At 38.4% G+C, this 17,371-nt stretch overlaps 1 protein-coding gene across 2 annotated transcripts in view; it reads right to left on the bottom strand.

Annotated features, from left to right (window-relative positions):
• The window catches only part of LOC125073650 (hexokinase-2-like), a 35,052-nt gene extending 19,998 nt beyond the window's left edge, over positions 1-15,054 (bottom strand). Inside the window, exon 1 of one of the 2 annotated variants that reach the window (XM_047684555.1) lies at positions 14,893-15,054. Coding sequence is in view for 1 of the 2 variants with exons in the window: in XM_047684553.1 (XP_047540509.1) it covers positions 240-244 (5 nt within the window). In the remaining variant the exon portion in view is untranslated. Of the gene's footprint in view, positions 1-239; positions 390-14,892 lie in introns of those variants that run through there. The other variant, XM_047684553.1, reaches the window with a different exon arrangement.
• Between the last annotated feature and the right edge of the window lie 2,317 nt (positions 15,055-17,371).

The following is a 17,371-nucleotide window of genomic DNA, read 5'->3' as shown; positions in this document are numbered from 1 at the left end:
TTTGTTTAATAGTTTATATTGTCATTACGATCTGTTTAGTTTTGCATAGAATTGTAAATTAAGTTAATTCGTAAATAGCTATAGTTTGATGTTTCAAATTTATTACAAAGACAGTAAGTTGCCCAAAATACAAACAAAAACGTTTTAAAATAACCTAATTAAAAAACCTCAAATAATTTTATTCTATTCATAGCAATATTACCAGATGTATCGTATGAATAAAAATTAATGAACATTACCTCATATGACTACTAGGGTCCAATAATCTCACATAAACGTCACTGGCGCGGCCCTCGAGCTACTGTACTATGTAGTATGTACTACTGCGCGTCGGAACTGCGGCGCAGAGTGACGCTCCCGCGGGCCGTCGCCGCCGCTCGGAGGCCGCGGGCTATCAGCGGGTCGTGCCTCCGGATAGCCGATATCTCGACCTCCGATAATACCGATGTCGCAAACTAGACACCTTCAGATTTTATCGCGCGGTCAAGTGCGACACCATGTCGATACTTTTCGATTATTCGAAATCAAACTTAAAGAGTAATATATTTTGTGAATGTTAATTTTTGTATATTAGGAATGTTTCGGTCGCTCAGTCGTGTCTCAGCAATTGTATCCAAACCCATCTGGACAGATGTGCCGATCACTTATGAGTAACGCATATTCTTGATTCCGACTCTACGAAGTTAATAAATTGCTTCTGGGCCTAGGTATTCGTTTATATAATAAAATTGCGGTGATAAATAAAATCGTTGATGTTAATAAGCCATTAGTCAATTTAGGAATATTCGCCAATACCTAAAAGAACCTCGCTAATTTTGTTGTTGATTGTAATTAGAAACCTTCGTACACTAGATATTAAAAAGAATGAAAACAAACTGTGCGGGCCTTCATTAATGAAAATTAATTAGTTAATTCTTCAATAAAATAGTAAGAAGGACCGCCTCTTCGTTATAAACAAGTTATATTCAGGATAAACAAATAACAAACTGCGTCTTGTTTATTTTCGTCAGTGCAGAATGTTCGTGTCTCATATACGTCATTCATTACTTTCATTCGATCGTCGTGATTTATATTATTTGATAAATCTAAAACTAAATAAGATTCGCCAATCTCAAAGCTACCCCGGTTAATTAGATATATTATAATGGTATTTTTTATGAATATTGATAAACCTTACCAACATTATACATTCAATATACTTACATTATACCTCCATTGATAATTTATTAAACATATACGCATACTATTTTAAGATACTATTTAAATCATCATCATCATCGTATCAGCCGTAAGACGTCCACTGCTGAACATAGGCCTCTCCCAATGACTTCCACCTTGACCGGTGAGTCCGGAGAGAGAGACCGGAGAGCGGCCTGCATCCTGCGATACCCCGCGGACTTTACCGGATCGTCCGTCCATCTCGCGGGGGGACGCCCTACGCTGCGCTTGTCGTGGACTATTTAAATAAAAAAGAGCAATTAAGCTTCAATAGCGCAATGGTTCACGGGCCGCCAGCGATGTAAGAAGTCACAAGATCGATCCTGATCCCTTGGGCTACTGTCGCCTCCACTCCTAACACAAGCCTTAAGCTTAAATAGTGAAGTAAAAAGGAATATTAGTAATTCCTTGATTAAATTGGGCCATAGCTACTAGTCTTTTTAATAAAAAAAATTACGTGTATTTTTTTATATAATACACGTAATAAAACAAGCGAATTAATATTAATATATGTTCAAATCATGTGATTACTTTTACAAGTCGAGGAGGACGTAATGAGACATTTTTTTTTGTATGATTACAGTTTCTGGAACTGGCCTACATTGAACGTAATTGATTACATACAGAGCATCGCACTCTGGTGACACTGACCCAGAAAAAATGTGGGGCGCCTCATCCAGGGCCTTTACGTTTTTTATATTTAGGTCTTGGAATAACACTCTCGTACTGTTAAGTACTATTTCCTTGACATTGTCTTAAATAATAAATTAGCGAAACTACTAAAACATCAATTGGTTTGGAATATATTATTATACTTTTTTCATGTTGTAATATATTTATATATTGCTGATTTTGTAACATATGATTTACGCTTAACCTGGTAGTATTGCCTTACTTTGACAAGCCCGTCTTGATGAATAAGACCCATTCATCAATTATTCTACCGCCAAAAACTAATTAAACTCTGATTTGCTGATCGTTGTGAACAGTGAGTAAGCCAATATAGCTACGAGGGATTTAAAAAGTGGTATATTTGATTTAGTACCCCATTACCTCGCCTGATTAATTATATAAAATAAAATAAAACCCAATCATTGCGCTCGTCATTGTATTAGTGTAATTGAGTTTCCCAGTAAAAATTCCCAGAAAGAGCTCCGAATCTGGAGGTTGGAAGTATGTACTCTCCCGTGTCTCAGACAGTAGGTAGAGCCGTCGGTACTGCGTCTAATCTATTTCCGATCGTGCCGAATTTGCCGTCCCATCGCATTATGAGAATGAGGGAACAGAAAGCGCACTTGTGTTTGCGCAACACACTGCACTATAATGTGTCCGAGGTTGGCCGGTCTCCTTTGAGATTGGCGGCCGCGGCCGGTGAACGAAAACATCGTGAAGAAACCTGCACGTAGCGGATGTATATCTTCCACGGGTATCCACCAACCTGCGTTTGAGCAGCGTGGTGCAGCTAGCCGAAAACTTCTGTTCAAAAAGGAGAGGAACAAAAGGAGCAGGAGGCCTTAGACCAGCAGTGAGACGCTTACAGGCTGTTGGTACTATTTCTTTTAAGCTTCAGAAAGTACTCATACTAACAACGCCATCGTCGCATATCTCTTTAATCGCATATTACTACTATTATAGATACTGTTTATGGCATGTATGGTATATCGTCTACGTGAACTTGACCGCCGTCCGCGTCGGTCCGATGGCAAACAAGTAAATACATGCGTAAACGATAGCACACGATCAGCGAGGTCGGGGCCTGTAAACAACTGCGAACCGCGAACGTACGTACGTACGTTATATTTTAATTTTCATAGAAAGTAAATGTAACGAATTTTAAACGAGCTCATTATTTATTTAAGTGCCTTAACTATTGCGTATGTTTTTAACAATTAATTCAATTACATGAGACCCTAAAAGTCAGCCCATTGATTCCGTGCAGATTACACTGGATTTTCGTGTACTTCATTTGTGTTTAAATATATCTCGTTCTGTTTAAGAACAAATCGTCTGCAAGAGTCGAATAAAATATGCTACATGCGTATCAGCACTGAAATAATAAACTCTAAGCCCAGAACCTAAAATGATATTTTCCCTAACCGGTTATTAGAATTATTATAGGTAGGCATTACCCTCTTTACCATAGGGCACATGGGGCACGTGCCCAAGGCCCCCATCATGAGAGGGCCCCGAAGAAAAACCAACAATTTATTTCACACGTTTGTGCTGTTGACGGCTATGTATATTTTCGAAATTTTTAAGAAATAACTAACATATAATGTTGTCTTAGATTTTCGCGATTATTACACATTGAAATAAAACTAGTTTTTAACGGATTTAATCGCGTATATTAATTATTTTAACATCCCGACGTTTCGAGCACTTTGCAGTGTTCGTGGTCACGGGCAGACTAAGGTGACATTTGTCTGTTTGAATTAAAAAGAAATATTATTTACAACTACCGCCAACGATTTCTTAATTGGTATCTTGAGTAGCGTTCCGGTTGCACGCAGAAGGCACTAACTGTATCTTTAGGTCTTGCAGTCTGTTGGATTTGGGATTTTAAATTTTTAATAAGTGGATCCCAAGTGTTAGAAAGTCTCCAACCATCTTCTCTATTGAAGTTCGGATGTTTTTGAATTTCAATAGCCTCGCGTATCATTCTAGGAATGAATCTGTGTTCTCTAGCGAGGATCTGTGGTTTATCAAATCGAATATAATGGTTAGGTTTATCCAGAGCATGTTCACAGACTGCAGACTTTGAAGAACGCCTATTTTTGACATCTCCTATATGTTCCTTGACCCTAGTACCGATACTTCTCTTTGTTTGGCCTATGTAAGATAAACCACACTCACATTCGAGTTTATATACTCCCGCAGTTTGTAAAGGGATATTACTCTTGATAGGTCTCAAGAACTGGCTCACTTTCTTATGAGGCTTGTAAATGGTTTTAATCGAAGCTCGCTTCAAGATATTGCCAATCCTGTCTGTAACTCCCTTCACATATGGTAGAAATGCAGGTTGTCGCTCAACTGTGGGTGGCTTGATACGGCTTCTGCGATGCTGGCGAGGCACGGGCAGCTTGTTCTGGTGGAGTGCAAGCTTGACCTGAAGTAGCTCGTCCTCTAGGTGTTCAGCATCGCAGAGATGGTGGGCTCTCTGAAACAAAGATTTGCCAACGGTAGCTAACTGACTAGGGTGGTGGTGCGAGTCACCATTGAGGTATTTATTAGTGTGTGTGGGTTTCCTATAAACTGTGTGACTTAATGTATTGTCAGGATTCCTGATAATAAGGATGTCAAGGAAAGCTAAAGAATTATTTGCCTCTAATTCCATAGTAAATTGAATGTTTTTATTTATAGAATTGATATGTACTAAAAATGCAGATGTCAGATCACTAGGTAGTATTGTGAAAGTGTCATCTACGTACCGTTTATAAAACCTAGGTGTTATTGGTCCGGAGCGAAGAGCCCTCTCCTCTAGGTCTTCCATGAATAAATCAGCGACCACGGGGGATACTGGGGAACCCATGGCTACTCCGTCAACTTGTACATAGAATTCATCATTCCACAATAAATAATCAGATGTGAGGCAGTGATGTAACAGCTCTGCATATTCAATAGGCATGTTGTGTGTCTGTAGCTTCTTCTTGACAATTTCGATGCAGTCTTGTATGGGTAAGGATGTAAACAATGACTGGACATCAAAACTAACCATTGTCTCATTGTTGGTTAATTTAAGGTCTTTGATTTTTGATTGTGTGAGTGATTTTTTGTCCAGATCACTCGTGCCTACATGTGCAAAGCCACCTAAACTGTATGGGTTACCTAAGATCCATAAAACTGGTGCTCCGCTGCGTCCTATTGTAAGCCAAATCGATACACCAACATATAGATTGGCTCAACACATAGCAAGGATATTATCACCCCTCCGAGGACACACTGCGGCGTATGTCAAGGATTCTTACCAGTTTGTTGGTGAAATCAAAGACCTTAAATTAACCAACAATGAGACAATGGTTAGTTTTGATGTCCAGTCATTGTTTACATCCTTACCCATACAAGACTGCATCGAAATTGTCAAGAAGAAGCTACAGACACACAACATGCCTATTGAATATGCAGAGCTGTTACATCACTGCCTCACATCTGGTTATTTATTGTGGAATGATGAATTCTATGTACAAGTTGACGGAGTAGCCATGGGTTCCCCAGTATCCCCCGTGGTCGCTGATTTATTCATGGAAGACCTAGAGGAGAGGCCTTTCGCTCCGGACCAATAACACCTAGGTTTTATAAACGGTACGTAGATGACACTTTCACAATACTACCTAGTGATCTGACATCTGCATTTTTAGTACATCTCAATTCTATAAATAAAAACATTCAATTTACTATGGAATTAGAGGCAAATAATTCTTTAGCTTTCCTTGACATCCTTATTATCAGGAATCCTGACAATACATTAAGTCACACAGTTTATAGGAAACCCACACACACTAATAAATACCTCAATGGTGACTCGCACCACCACCCTAGTCAGTTAGCTACCGTTGGCAAATCTTTGTTTCAGAGAGCCCACCATCTCTGCGATGCTGAACACCTAGAGGACGAGCTACTTCAGGTCAAGCTTGCACTCCACCAGAACAAGCTGCCCGTGCCTCGCCAGCATCGCAGAAGCCGTATCAAGCCACCCACAGTTGAGCGACAACCTGCATTTCTACCATATGTGAAGGGAGTTACAGACAGGATTGGCAATATCTTGAAGCGAGCTTCGATTAAAACCATTTACAAGCCTCATAAGAAAGTGAGCCAGTTCTTGAGACCCATCAAGAGTAATATCCCTTTACAAACTGCGGGAGTATATAAACTCGAATGTGAGTGTGGTTTATCTTACATAGGCCAAACAAAGAGAAGTATCGGTACTAGGGTCAAGGAACATATAGGAGATGTCAAAAATAGGCGTTCTTCAAAGTCTGCAGTCTGTGAACATGCTCTGGATAAACCTAACCATTATATTCGATTTGATAAACCACAGATCCTCGCTAGAGAACACAGATTCATTCCTAGAATGATACGCGAGGCTATTGAAATTCAAAAACATCCGAACTTCAATAGAGAAGATGGTTGGAGACTTTCTAACACTTGGGATCCACTTATTAAAAATTTAAAATCCCAAATCCAACAGACTGCAAGACCTAAAGATACAGTTAGTGCCTTCTGCGTGCAACCGGAACGCTACTCAAGATACCAATTAAGAAATCGTTGGCGGTAGTTGTAAATAATATTTCTTTTTAATTCAAACAGACAAATGTCACCTTAGTCTGCCCGTGACCACGAACACTGCAAAGTGCTCGAAACGTCGGGATGTTAAAATAATTAATATACGCGATTAAATCCGTTAAAAACTAGTTTTATTTCAATAACTAACATATTTATGAAAAGGCGAATGACGATAGTCGATATTTAAAGTAGAAAGCTATAGACGTGCTCATGATAGAAATAGCTATACTATATAAGAAAGTACAACCAATCAGTTTCCTACGATTTTACGAAAATTACCGCACCGTTTATTTGAAACTATACTTATTTGTATAAGCAAATTATTTGTACATGGTAGTAAATATCTCCCCCAAATTCATTAGTGCCCAAGGGCCCAGCATAGCTTGAGACGGCTCTGTAGATAGGCCTTTTATAATATTAAGTTTACAACAAAATATATACATAGCAAAACTTTAAGTAGTGTCCGGGTGTTTTGTTAAACGATATCCGAACACAGTTTTATGAAAACGCTTACTCAAAATTGTTACCGAGCGACCGAAACAATTTGTCATATAACAAATTCAACCTATTGTACTTATTTACACGTGTAAACACCGTTAGTAAGCATTACTGAGCAATTATTATATACTTAATTATATGTTTGTTTATGATTTGAGAGTTACATAATGCCTAGAGCTGGAGAAAACAACATAAAGGCCATTATTACAGTCGTATTATTAAAACGAAAATTATCTGATAACGTAAGTCAGAAGTCTCGTTTAATATTTTATCATATCACGTTTATATCATACTAGCTATCGGCCCCGGCTTCACACGGGGAGAATAAAGCTCCACACAACACGTATACGTATGTACAAGCAAAATAATTCAGCAAGTTTAATAACAATCAGATAATTGGTTCAGAAACGTTTAGAGAACAAACTTAAAAAAAAAATATTACATTTATTTATTAAATTATATCTTAACTTTGATGAAAAATCTGGTATACACAATGCAAACGGTAGGGTGTGTTTAGTTAATCACTGATTTGTCATTTTTTGTCGTTATGGATTTGACATTCGAAAGAATAAGACGTAGGATTGTTTACTAATCACCGCCTTCATTACACTTACGGGTGAAGCAGTTGTTCGACACGACGAATCAGATAATGACATCGCCAATGAATATAAAGAAACGCAAACTAACAAAGAAACATTCATTCTAAGTTTTTTAATAACATAAACCGCATCCAAATGATTGTAAATTATTACAATAAATCGGAAACATTCCACACGATAGTTCAATATTTTTGAATTCTATTTAAAGGCATTATTTAAGATCAAAGTAAAACGAAATGTTTAATGTTGTGTGGCGAATTAAGTCTAATGTCGCAAATCAAGAGATTTTGTGGTTTTAAATCCCTACATAGTCACCTAAATTAAGCCGAAATGGCCCAATGGTTAGAACGCATGCATCTTAACCGATGATTTCAGGTTCAAACCCAGGCAGGCACCACTGAATTTTCATGTGCTTAATTTGTGTTTATAATTCATCTCGTGCTCGGCGGTGAAGGAAAACATCGTGAGGAAACCTGCATGGGTCTAATTTCAACGAAATTCTGCCACATGTGTATTCCGCCAACCCGCATTGGAGCAGCGTGATGAAATATGCTCCAAACCTTCTCCTCAAAGGGAGAAGAGGCCTTTAGCCCAGCAGTGGGAAAATTTACAGGCTGTTAATGCTAATGCACCTAAATTATAGAGAATTTTAACTTTGATCCAGGTCGTAATTCGTATTATTTTAAACACTCTTTAATATTTATAATCGTTTCACCTGTTTATTGTATTTAACTCGGCTCGGTGATTTGGCTAAATTTTATCGTATATTACTTAAATGCATCAATAACAAAGATATTCAAGCAACATTTGACTCACAAAATAAATCATGACGTTGTCAAATTAATTACAAGTTGTGGCGAAACTTCTTGTGTGGCTTCTTGTTATTGTTAATAGAATGGAGGGAAGTTTTTACTAATCAACACATAGGCACTCGAATATTTACAAAAGCGCCATTGCCCATTCAGTTTTTTTATTAATTGTAGTCTTTCGTTAGATGCGGCTGTAGATGTATTATATAATATTGGATAGCCCATGCAACTTGTCTATGTCTATGTATGTGTGTCTATGTCAATGCACTCTTGTCCTAACAACTAGCTGCTAGTGAACAAAACAAATCATTCTGAACTACTTAATAATATAACAGTGGCTGTAAACGATGAACTTTACATCCTACAATTCAAAAAAATGGATTTAAAACTTTTCATTTTCTATAAAGTATAACAACTACGCAACTAGTGATAATGCAATAACAGTGGTTCAGATATTTTAAAATTGCAAATCGAAAATAGACAACGCATTAATAGAAACTTTTTATAGACACCAGAAAATGAAGATTGACGTCGGAGAAGCGAGGGGCGTCGAGGGAGCCGCATTGGCCGATGCGCGCGCGCCGCGGTCGAATCCATTAGCCGAGGACACAGCAGGCCATAAAAGAAATTGCAATCTCAATATTGCAAGGACAACTAATTTTTATCATAAACCAATTCAATTCTAAGAATTATTTGGAATATTTGTTTCTAATCATTCTAATCGCTGATGTCCTCAGTAATTACTTGACTAGATATTATGGACTTTAAGTTAAAATCAAATTTTATTAATTTTATAACAATGATCTATAAAAAAAACGTATAATCCTGTAAAGTTTCCTCCCTAAAAGATAAAGATCTTATAATTTAAAATGTACTTATCATTAACGGTTGCTTTCGTTTTACACAGATCGTAAACATTTTTTCCAAAAATATCTTGCCATCCCGTATCCTCTTTAAGGACATATTCTCATACAAAGGAAAGAGAAAGCATTATACATGTCCCGTCAAATAAGTTGAGACATAGTTTACATTCGAAATACATACATATATACCATTGTGAGTACATAAAATGTATACTTTTGTGTTATTACAATAAGCCTTAAAACTAACGACACACCGAAGTCCGAAAAACTGTTGATATTATAAAAATATATAAAGGTACGACATTTCACGCTAACTGTAGCCATTTTTGTTTGATCATTTATCAAAGTAATGTAGATAATCAATTAATGATCGTTAATTCTCTTGTGATCAACATGTTTACAAAGGTCGGGCGCAGCGTGACGCGTGACGCGACTCTCACGGCCCACAAACAAGCCTCCACAGCGCCATCGACCACGCCTCGCTCCTGCAAACAACTCTACTACATTTTATTTTCGTTATCTCTACAATCAATCATACACATATAAAGTCTCGAGCTTTTAAATCAAATCGGAGGAACTCAAACCGCGGGTCGAAGTCAGAGTGTATTGAGTTCTGAAATCTATATCCCACATTACGTTCCCAACAATTAATGAATGAAGATGAGGCCGCAATAAGTTCAAAACTTCGGTTTTCGCGAAACTTTGCTATTATAGAGAAATTAAAGTTACTGTTAAAATATTTTTAATAATAAATATAATTAACTAATTAGAATTATATTTACCGTTAGACCTGTGGATTCACTTTTATGGTATTCGTACACCTTCTAGTGGATTAAAAACGTATGACGTCGCGTTTTAAGTTTCCTACTTATATCGTATTTTTTTAAATCTTTATTATCAAATTATTCTATTATTATGCCTATTATGTCATAAAAATTGAATGAAAAAAAATTAATCGGAACACAGATTGTAACCGATGAATATACTCGTACTCGCACAAGTACAATTCAACTAAATGATTTCCAGATATAACCGTTTGTTCATTTCCAGATATTGGATAAATATATTTTATGATAATGCTAAAATATGTTTAGTGTGTTGACTATTTCTGCTATTGTTTCTGGTGTTTGTTTCAACTCATATTTAATTAACATATCAATATAGAAACGGTGTAAAGGAGAAACAACACAACCGCCGGCACAATGGAGAAATAGACCGACGGCAACGGCGGAGCGATATAACGTGATAGAGATCGTTTTGAAACGGAGAGTAAGAATATTTAGAGATTATTATTTTCTTGGTTGTAGGGTTTCGGGCAAGAGGCCTGGGTAGGTACCACCCACTCATTAGATATTCTCCCGTCAAACAACATTACTCAGTATTGTTGTGTTCCGGTTTAAAGAGTGAGTGAGCCAGTGTAACTACAGATTATGAGTGGTCGTGGCCACTTACTAACACATGGCCCAGTCTCTCGTTTATCCCACTATAATATAAATATATACTATTGATATTCTTTAATCTACAATAAATTCCAGCCGTAATCAAATTTGGCCAGGTCAGTGTCTCTGGTACAGATAAATAATGTTTTACGGCGTCGTGGAAAGTGGGAAGGCGAGTTAAAACTTGTTTCACAATAAATGTGTAAAATATTCGCTCTACAAGTGGTCTTAATGAATTAATCACGAGCGACTTTGACGTTGCGAATCACGCGACTTCGGAGTTCCAATTAATAAGCTCTAATTGTTTGTCTCTAATGGACACAATCATTCCAGAATCGGGATTAATCAATCCTCTATTGCCCAAAAAATTCAGTGCGATAACGCAATTACCTATAACATTTCAGTGATTGCACTAGAAGAAAAAATGACCCCACAGTGTGCTTACGTGAAACATAAACAATAAACATCTCATCAAGGTATTAATTATAATAACGAAAGTTCGTTTTAATTTAAAGAATTGTTTTTAAGGATGATGATGTCTCGATTCAGCGTTTTAAGTAACTCTGAATCGTTTACCGACGTTTCAGCGCTTTAAAAGTACAAGACCTCTGGTAGTTAATTTTTGAGTTCTATTTTTTATTCAAGCAAATGGGTACTAAGTAGCACTGACTTACTTTTAAAAAGTTATTCCATATTTATGTTTTACTGGATGATAACTATAAATTATTTTGATAGTTAGTAACCTCATACGTGATGTCAAAAGTAAGTAAATAAGAATTAATAATCATCACATATAATATAAATGAAGAATATCTTACGCATGAATTATATTATATCCCATATATAGCAGATCCCTTCCGCAGAGATCGTTATTCTTGGCGATTTTAATGCCCACCATGCCGAATGGCTTGGATCGCGCACTACCGATCATGCGGGTAGATCTGTTCTCGACTTCGCTTTAGCATATGATTTGACACAACTAGTCCCCTCGCCAACGCGAATACCAGACGTGGAGGATCATACACCTTCCCTGTTGGACCTTCTGCTGACTTCCCATCCGGACGGCTACCAGGTTATCGTCGAACCCCCTCTGGGCTCGTCGGACCACTGTCTCGTCCGAAGTACAGTGCCGGTTGCGCGTTACTCACGACCTCGTTTCGTGGGCTGCCGCCGAGTGTGGCACTACAGGTCAGCAGATTGGGATGGGATGCGGTCCTTCTTTGCATCCTACCCATGGGGGCAGGTTTGTTTCTCGCCGGATGATCCGAGTGTTGTTGCTGACTCTGTTGCCGATGTGGTACTTCAGGGTATGGAACTATTCATTCCGTATTCTGCGGTCCCCATCGGTGGCAAGTCCCAGCCCTGGTTTGGTCGTTTCTGCAAAACGGCTTCACGCAGAAAATGGGAACGCTACCAAGACTGGGCTAACGCATCAGCGTCTCGTGATGTAAATACCAGCGCAATCAGAAAGGAATATAACTCTGCCTCTAGGTCCTTCAAAAACGTGATTGCTAAGGCGAAGACGAAGTACATTGGCAGAATTGGCGAGAGACTGGTGCGCCTCCCTTCAGGAACACGTGCGTTCTGGTCTCTCGCCAAGGCTGTCTTAGGGAATTTCTGTCAGCCTTCCTTACCATCTCTGCACAAGGACGGTGAGTCATTGGCCCATACAGCGAAGGAGAAGGCTGATCTTTTAGGCTCTCTCTTCGCAGCGAACTCGACTCTGGATGACCGAGGAAAGTCACCACCAACAATCCCGCGGTGTGATACCACGATGCCGGAGGTTAAATTCCGGCAAAGTGCTGTTCGTAAAGCACTTCTTTCCTTGGATATTCATAAGTCGAGTGGACCCGATGGCATCCCTCCAATCGTGCTACGGACTTGTGCTCCCGAGTTGGCGCCGGTCTTAACGCGTCTTTTCCGGCAATCCTATGCATTCGGCGTCGTCCCGAACTCCTGGAAGACTGCTTTGGTGCATCCGATCCCTAAAAAGGGCAACCGCTCAGACCCGTCCAATTATAGGCCTATAGCCATCACCTCCTTGTTCTCCAAGGTAATGGAGTCCATTATAAACTGCCAGCTCCTGCGGTACCTAGAGGAGTACCAGCTGATTAGCGACCGCCAGTACGGTTTCCGTCGGGGTCGCTCAGCCGGTGATCTTCTAGTTTACCTTACTCATAGATGGGCGGAAGCAGTTGAGAGCAAAGGGGAGGCATTAGCAGCCAGTCTGGACATAGCGAAGGCCTTCGATCGCGTGTGGCACAAAGCGCTTCTTTCGAAGCTTCCTTCCTATGGGCTTCCCGGGAAATTATGCAATTGGATTACCAGTTTTTTGGCAGATCGGAGCATCAAGGTCGTTGTCGACGGTGCATGCTCTGACTTAAAATTCGTCAATGCTGGTGTTCCACAAGGCTGCGTTCTATCACCCACTCTGTTTCTTCTGCATATCAATGACTTGTTGCAAATCAGTAACATTCATTGCTATGCAGACGACAGCACCGTAGACACCTCATACACCGGCCGTGCTAATATTTCTCGGGAAAACGTCGAAGAAAACCGGAACAAACTTATATCTGAAATCGAGTCTTCGTTAAACAAAGTCTCGAACTGGGGTCGGCTAAACCTAGTTCACTTCAACCCCAAAAAGACGCAAGTTTGCGCGTTAACTGCTAAAAAAACACCATTTGTCGTATCTCCACGATTCGAGAACATTCCGTTAGCCGCTACAGCTAGTATCGGAATACTTGGCGTTGATGTTTCGAGTCTCGTTCAGTTCCGCGGTCAATTGGAAGGCAAAGCCAAATTGGCATCAAAAAAGCTTGGTGTGCTCAGCAAGGCAGGACAGTATTTCACGTCGGCCCATCGTCTAAGACTATACAAGGCGCAAATTCGGCCTCACATGGAATACTGCTCTCACCTCTGGGCGGGTGCTCCCCAGTACCAGCTCCTTCCATTTGACCGTATCCAACGTAGAGCGGCTCGAATTATCGACGATCAAGCCCTTTCCGATCTGCTTGATCCTTTGGCTTTGCGTAGAGATGTTGGATCGCTCTGCATCTTCTACAGAATTTATCACGGGGAATGTTCCGAGGAATTGTTCGAATTAATCCCGGCTGCTGAATTTCACCTTCGGACATCTCGTCAAAATTCCAAATATCACCCGCACCACCTAGATGTCCGAAAATCCACAACAGCGCGATTTTTAAGACATTTTCTGCCTCGCACAACCACTCTGTGGAACCAGCTTTCGCCGGCGGTTTTTCCGAACCGATACGACTTGGGAACCTTCAAGAAAAGAGCGTACTCTTTCCTGAAAGGCCGGCAACGCACCTGCAAGCCCCCCGGTGTTGCAGATGTCCATGGGCGGTGGTAGTCACTTTCCATCAGGTGAGCCTCCTGCTCGTTTGCCACCTTATGACATAAAAAAAAAAAAAAAAAAAAAAAAAAAAAAAAAAAAAAAAAAAAAAAAAAAAAAAAAAAAAAAAAAAAAAAAAAAAAAAATATTAAATTATATATCCCGGTACTGTTGGTTCTTTAACAGAGGGCAGAGGCTAGTCGTGAGGGACAATGACCCTTAGACGGACTAGTGTCAAATGTTAAACCGTAACTCCATATAGATTATTTTTAACATGGATATAACCTTATAAGTTGCAATTTTAACACAATTATTTAATAACGTAGATGTTTTTTTGTAATCTAAAATTATTCGGCGACGTAAATTGCTGGTCGCGGAGGAACGGGCCTCATTATGCATTATTTACATTATAGCGTTTAGTTTGGAATGTCGGTGCTGTTGACACGCGAATGACGATGATGTAAATAATTTATTCTATCTTTTTTTATTTATAAACTTCTGTACTGGGATTATTAAATCAAAAATTAAATATATTTTATGTACAGTGTAATATTTTTTTTACTCAAGTTTTACATCACTAACAAATTGTAAATAACAACATATGTACTTTGACACCGCTGTAAATAAGTCGTAAAAAAAGTTTTTATTATATTACAAAATATTACGAATCCATTAATTAATTATTTATAAATATTTTTTTGAGTTAATAATGTTGTTTATTAATTGTTTATAATAATATTCAACCTAATGTGTATTAAGGGTTTAATATTTTTTTCGTTCGGTTGTCGTGTATTTTCGAAATCGATAGTGAAAAGATATAATGATACTCACACGTGGGTCGGAGTGCGTGTCGCACCACAACGAATCAAAATAGATACCAAGGCCGACGAGATATTATATCAGAGGCGCGACCACGAACGAGCGACTACGACGACGTTAGCGCGAACACTGCCGTAAGCCGTTGAGTGCGTCCAATTCCAATTGCGAGCAAGCCGCCACTGCCCCTGCGATACACTATGACACCCAACGTTGACACCAACGTCCAACATGTAACCACCAGCCTCTCAGCTGATATTACAACGACAATAACACCAATCTTTGAAAAAGGCCGGTCGGTCCTCAGTCCTTGCACCCTTTAACCGAAAATAATCGTGTTATTCGATACGAGTTCGCAACGTATGTCTGGTAATATCTACAAGTTTAAGCGAACTGTAATTACAATGAACCGCCTCGTTGGTCAAGTGACCACTTATAAGGCTGCTAATCCTGGTCGAAATAATAAAGTTAAATCTAAATTTTGAGTCCCTTATTTGTTTAATAGCGTCGAGCTTCAAAGTCGTGTTCGATACATTGTTTATGTTTACACTGTCGTGCCTCGTATAGCACGTAAAGCCTTTACTTGTGTGTCTCCGGTCGTATAGATTCACCCGGATTGACGTCAAACAATATCTACATGTATATAGCTCACAGTTAGAGCGCTCATCCCTTATTTTTTTAATCTGTGTCTATCAAAGACATTTCATCGATTGAAATAAAAAAGAATGGACTCTTCTATAATAATACATTATTTATTAAATAATATTCTTTCTCTGGCTGTTATCAGAATGTTAAATGTTCGGAAGCCAATTTATGATTTTCAATTAAATCCTTTAATGTCTTTACGAGCTCTGTATCACATTATACAATAAATAAAATACCGATAAACTCTGCCATGTAAGAAAAATAAAATTGTTTACAGTAATATTTCACTCGAATTATTCTGATAAAGATATTGTTTAGTTATATGTTTATTAACGTTCCGCAAAATATAATTAACAAATTTTAATTATACGATAACATTTCTAGCATTTTTTATAACAACGATAATTTTTGACGGAACACAACAATACGAAGTTTGCTGTTTGACGGTAGGATATCTGATGAGTGGATGGTACTTACCAAGGCGGACTTGCGCAAAGCCCTACCACCTAGCTGTTCATTAACGCTGTAAATATTTTACTTTCCTTACATTGCCACGCAATTGGATTACTTAGTATCGCGTTTATGGTCCATTTGCTCGACAATCTATTCTCCTTGTATGGGTGTGTATAAATACCTATTACAAGAAAAAAATCACTTTCGCGTCAATAGAGCGACAATTATCTTTTCATATAATATCAAAACTGTAACGGGGCTTGTTCGTACATTCAATATCGTTGATAAGATAAGACGTGTGAGAAATAATTATCGAAACAGAGATAGGCCTACTTCGGCCTAGACACAACTTGTAAAAACTTACGGCTTTTAATTCAGTTGCCTCCATTTTTTGAAAGACCGATAAACGTTGATTTATCTAATTTAGCTTTAATCTGAATGTCCATTGGTCAGTGAAAGGCGATGACGCTACAAGCAACCAATGAGCGTTCGACTTGTAGTAAAATTAGATAATCTGAATTTGAGCAGCGTTTCCTAAACTGACGTTTAACTTTATCTGGTTGCAAAGGTATTCGGTCCTATATAAGATTCTGCGGATATTTTTAACTTTATTTTCTTTATGTCGAAATGATTATTAGTTAATATTTACTACACAATACATACAGACGAAAAAAATCGTTAGTAGTTCGTATTCGCTGTTGGACACCATATTTAAATATAGTCTCGTGTTGTTTTTAATTAGAAAAAGTGAGTTCAGTTTGGGGATTGAGTTTCTTGCCGATTCCTCTTAGAATATATACCAGGACCGGCGGAAATCGCTTTTCTTATAAAATAAAACTCTGAACTTCATATATAAAAAAAAAACTAATAAATATTTAAAACTCTTTTACTTTGTTTTGCTTGTTAATTTTAAGTCATTTTCGAACACGAAAGGACGCGCGAGGCTATGCCGTTCATTCAACCCCATGATATTCTCCAGGGAATATACCTTCACAACGTGGATTACCAGCCGTAGAACATCAATGCCGAGGCGTACCTATCGACTACGCTTACAGTGCACCACGAAAGACCAAACATACAACTACCGAGCAAATTCAATTCGGGTAGTTAGAGAGTTAGATAAAAACAAATGAAAACCTTATCTTATAAGCATAGAAGTAGTATAAACCACTCCATGTCCTACCTACCTACCTACCACAGGATATTTCGTGTGGCTGTTACGACCCTTGTGTCTGTAATTATTCTGTAATAGTAAAATATCACATCGGACTCTATAATTAAATTATTTAAAGTATTGGGGTTTGAGGTTAGCATCACTGATGAGAAGATGATTTGTTAAACAGATAAGTATATTAGTTCAGTTTATATTAGTTTTCAGATGAAAACATCACGAATA

Source organism: Vanessa atalanta, chromosome 25 (genome assembly GCF_905147765.1).
Source record: "Vanessa atalanta chromosome 25, ilVanAtal1.2, whole genome shotgun sequence".
Taxonomy (NCBI): Eukaryota; Metazoa; Arthropoda; class Insecta; order Lepidoptera; family Nymphalidae; genus Vanessa; species Vanessa atalanta.
This window is presented reverse-complemented; position numbering and strand designations above follow the sequence as displayed.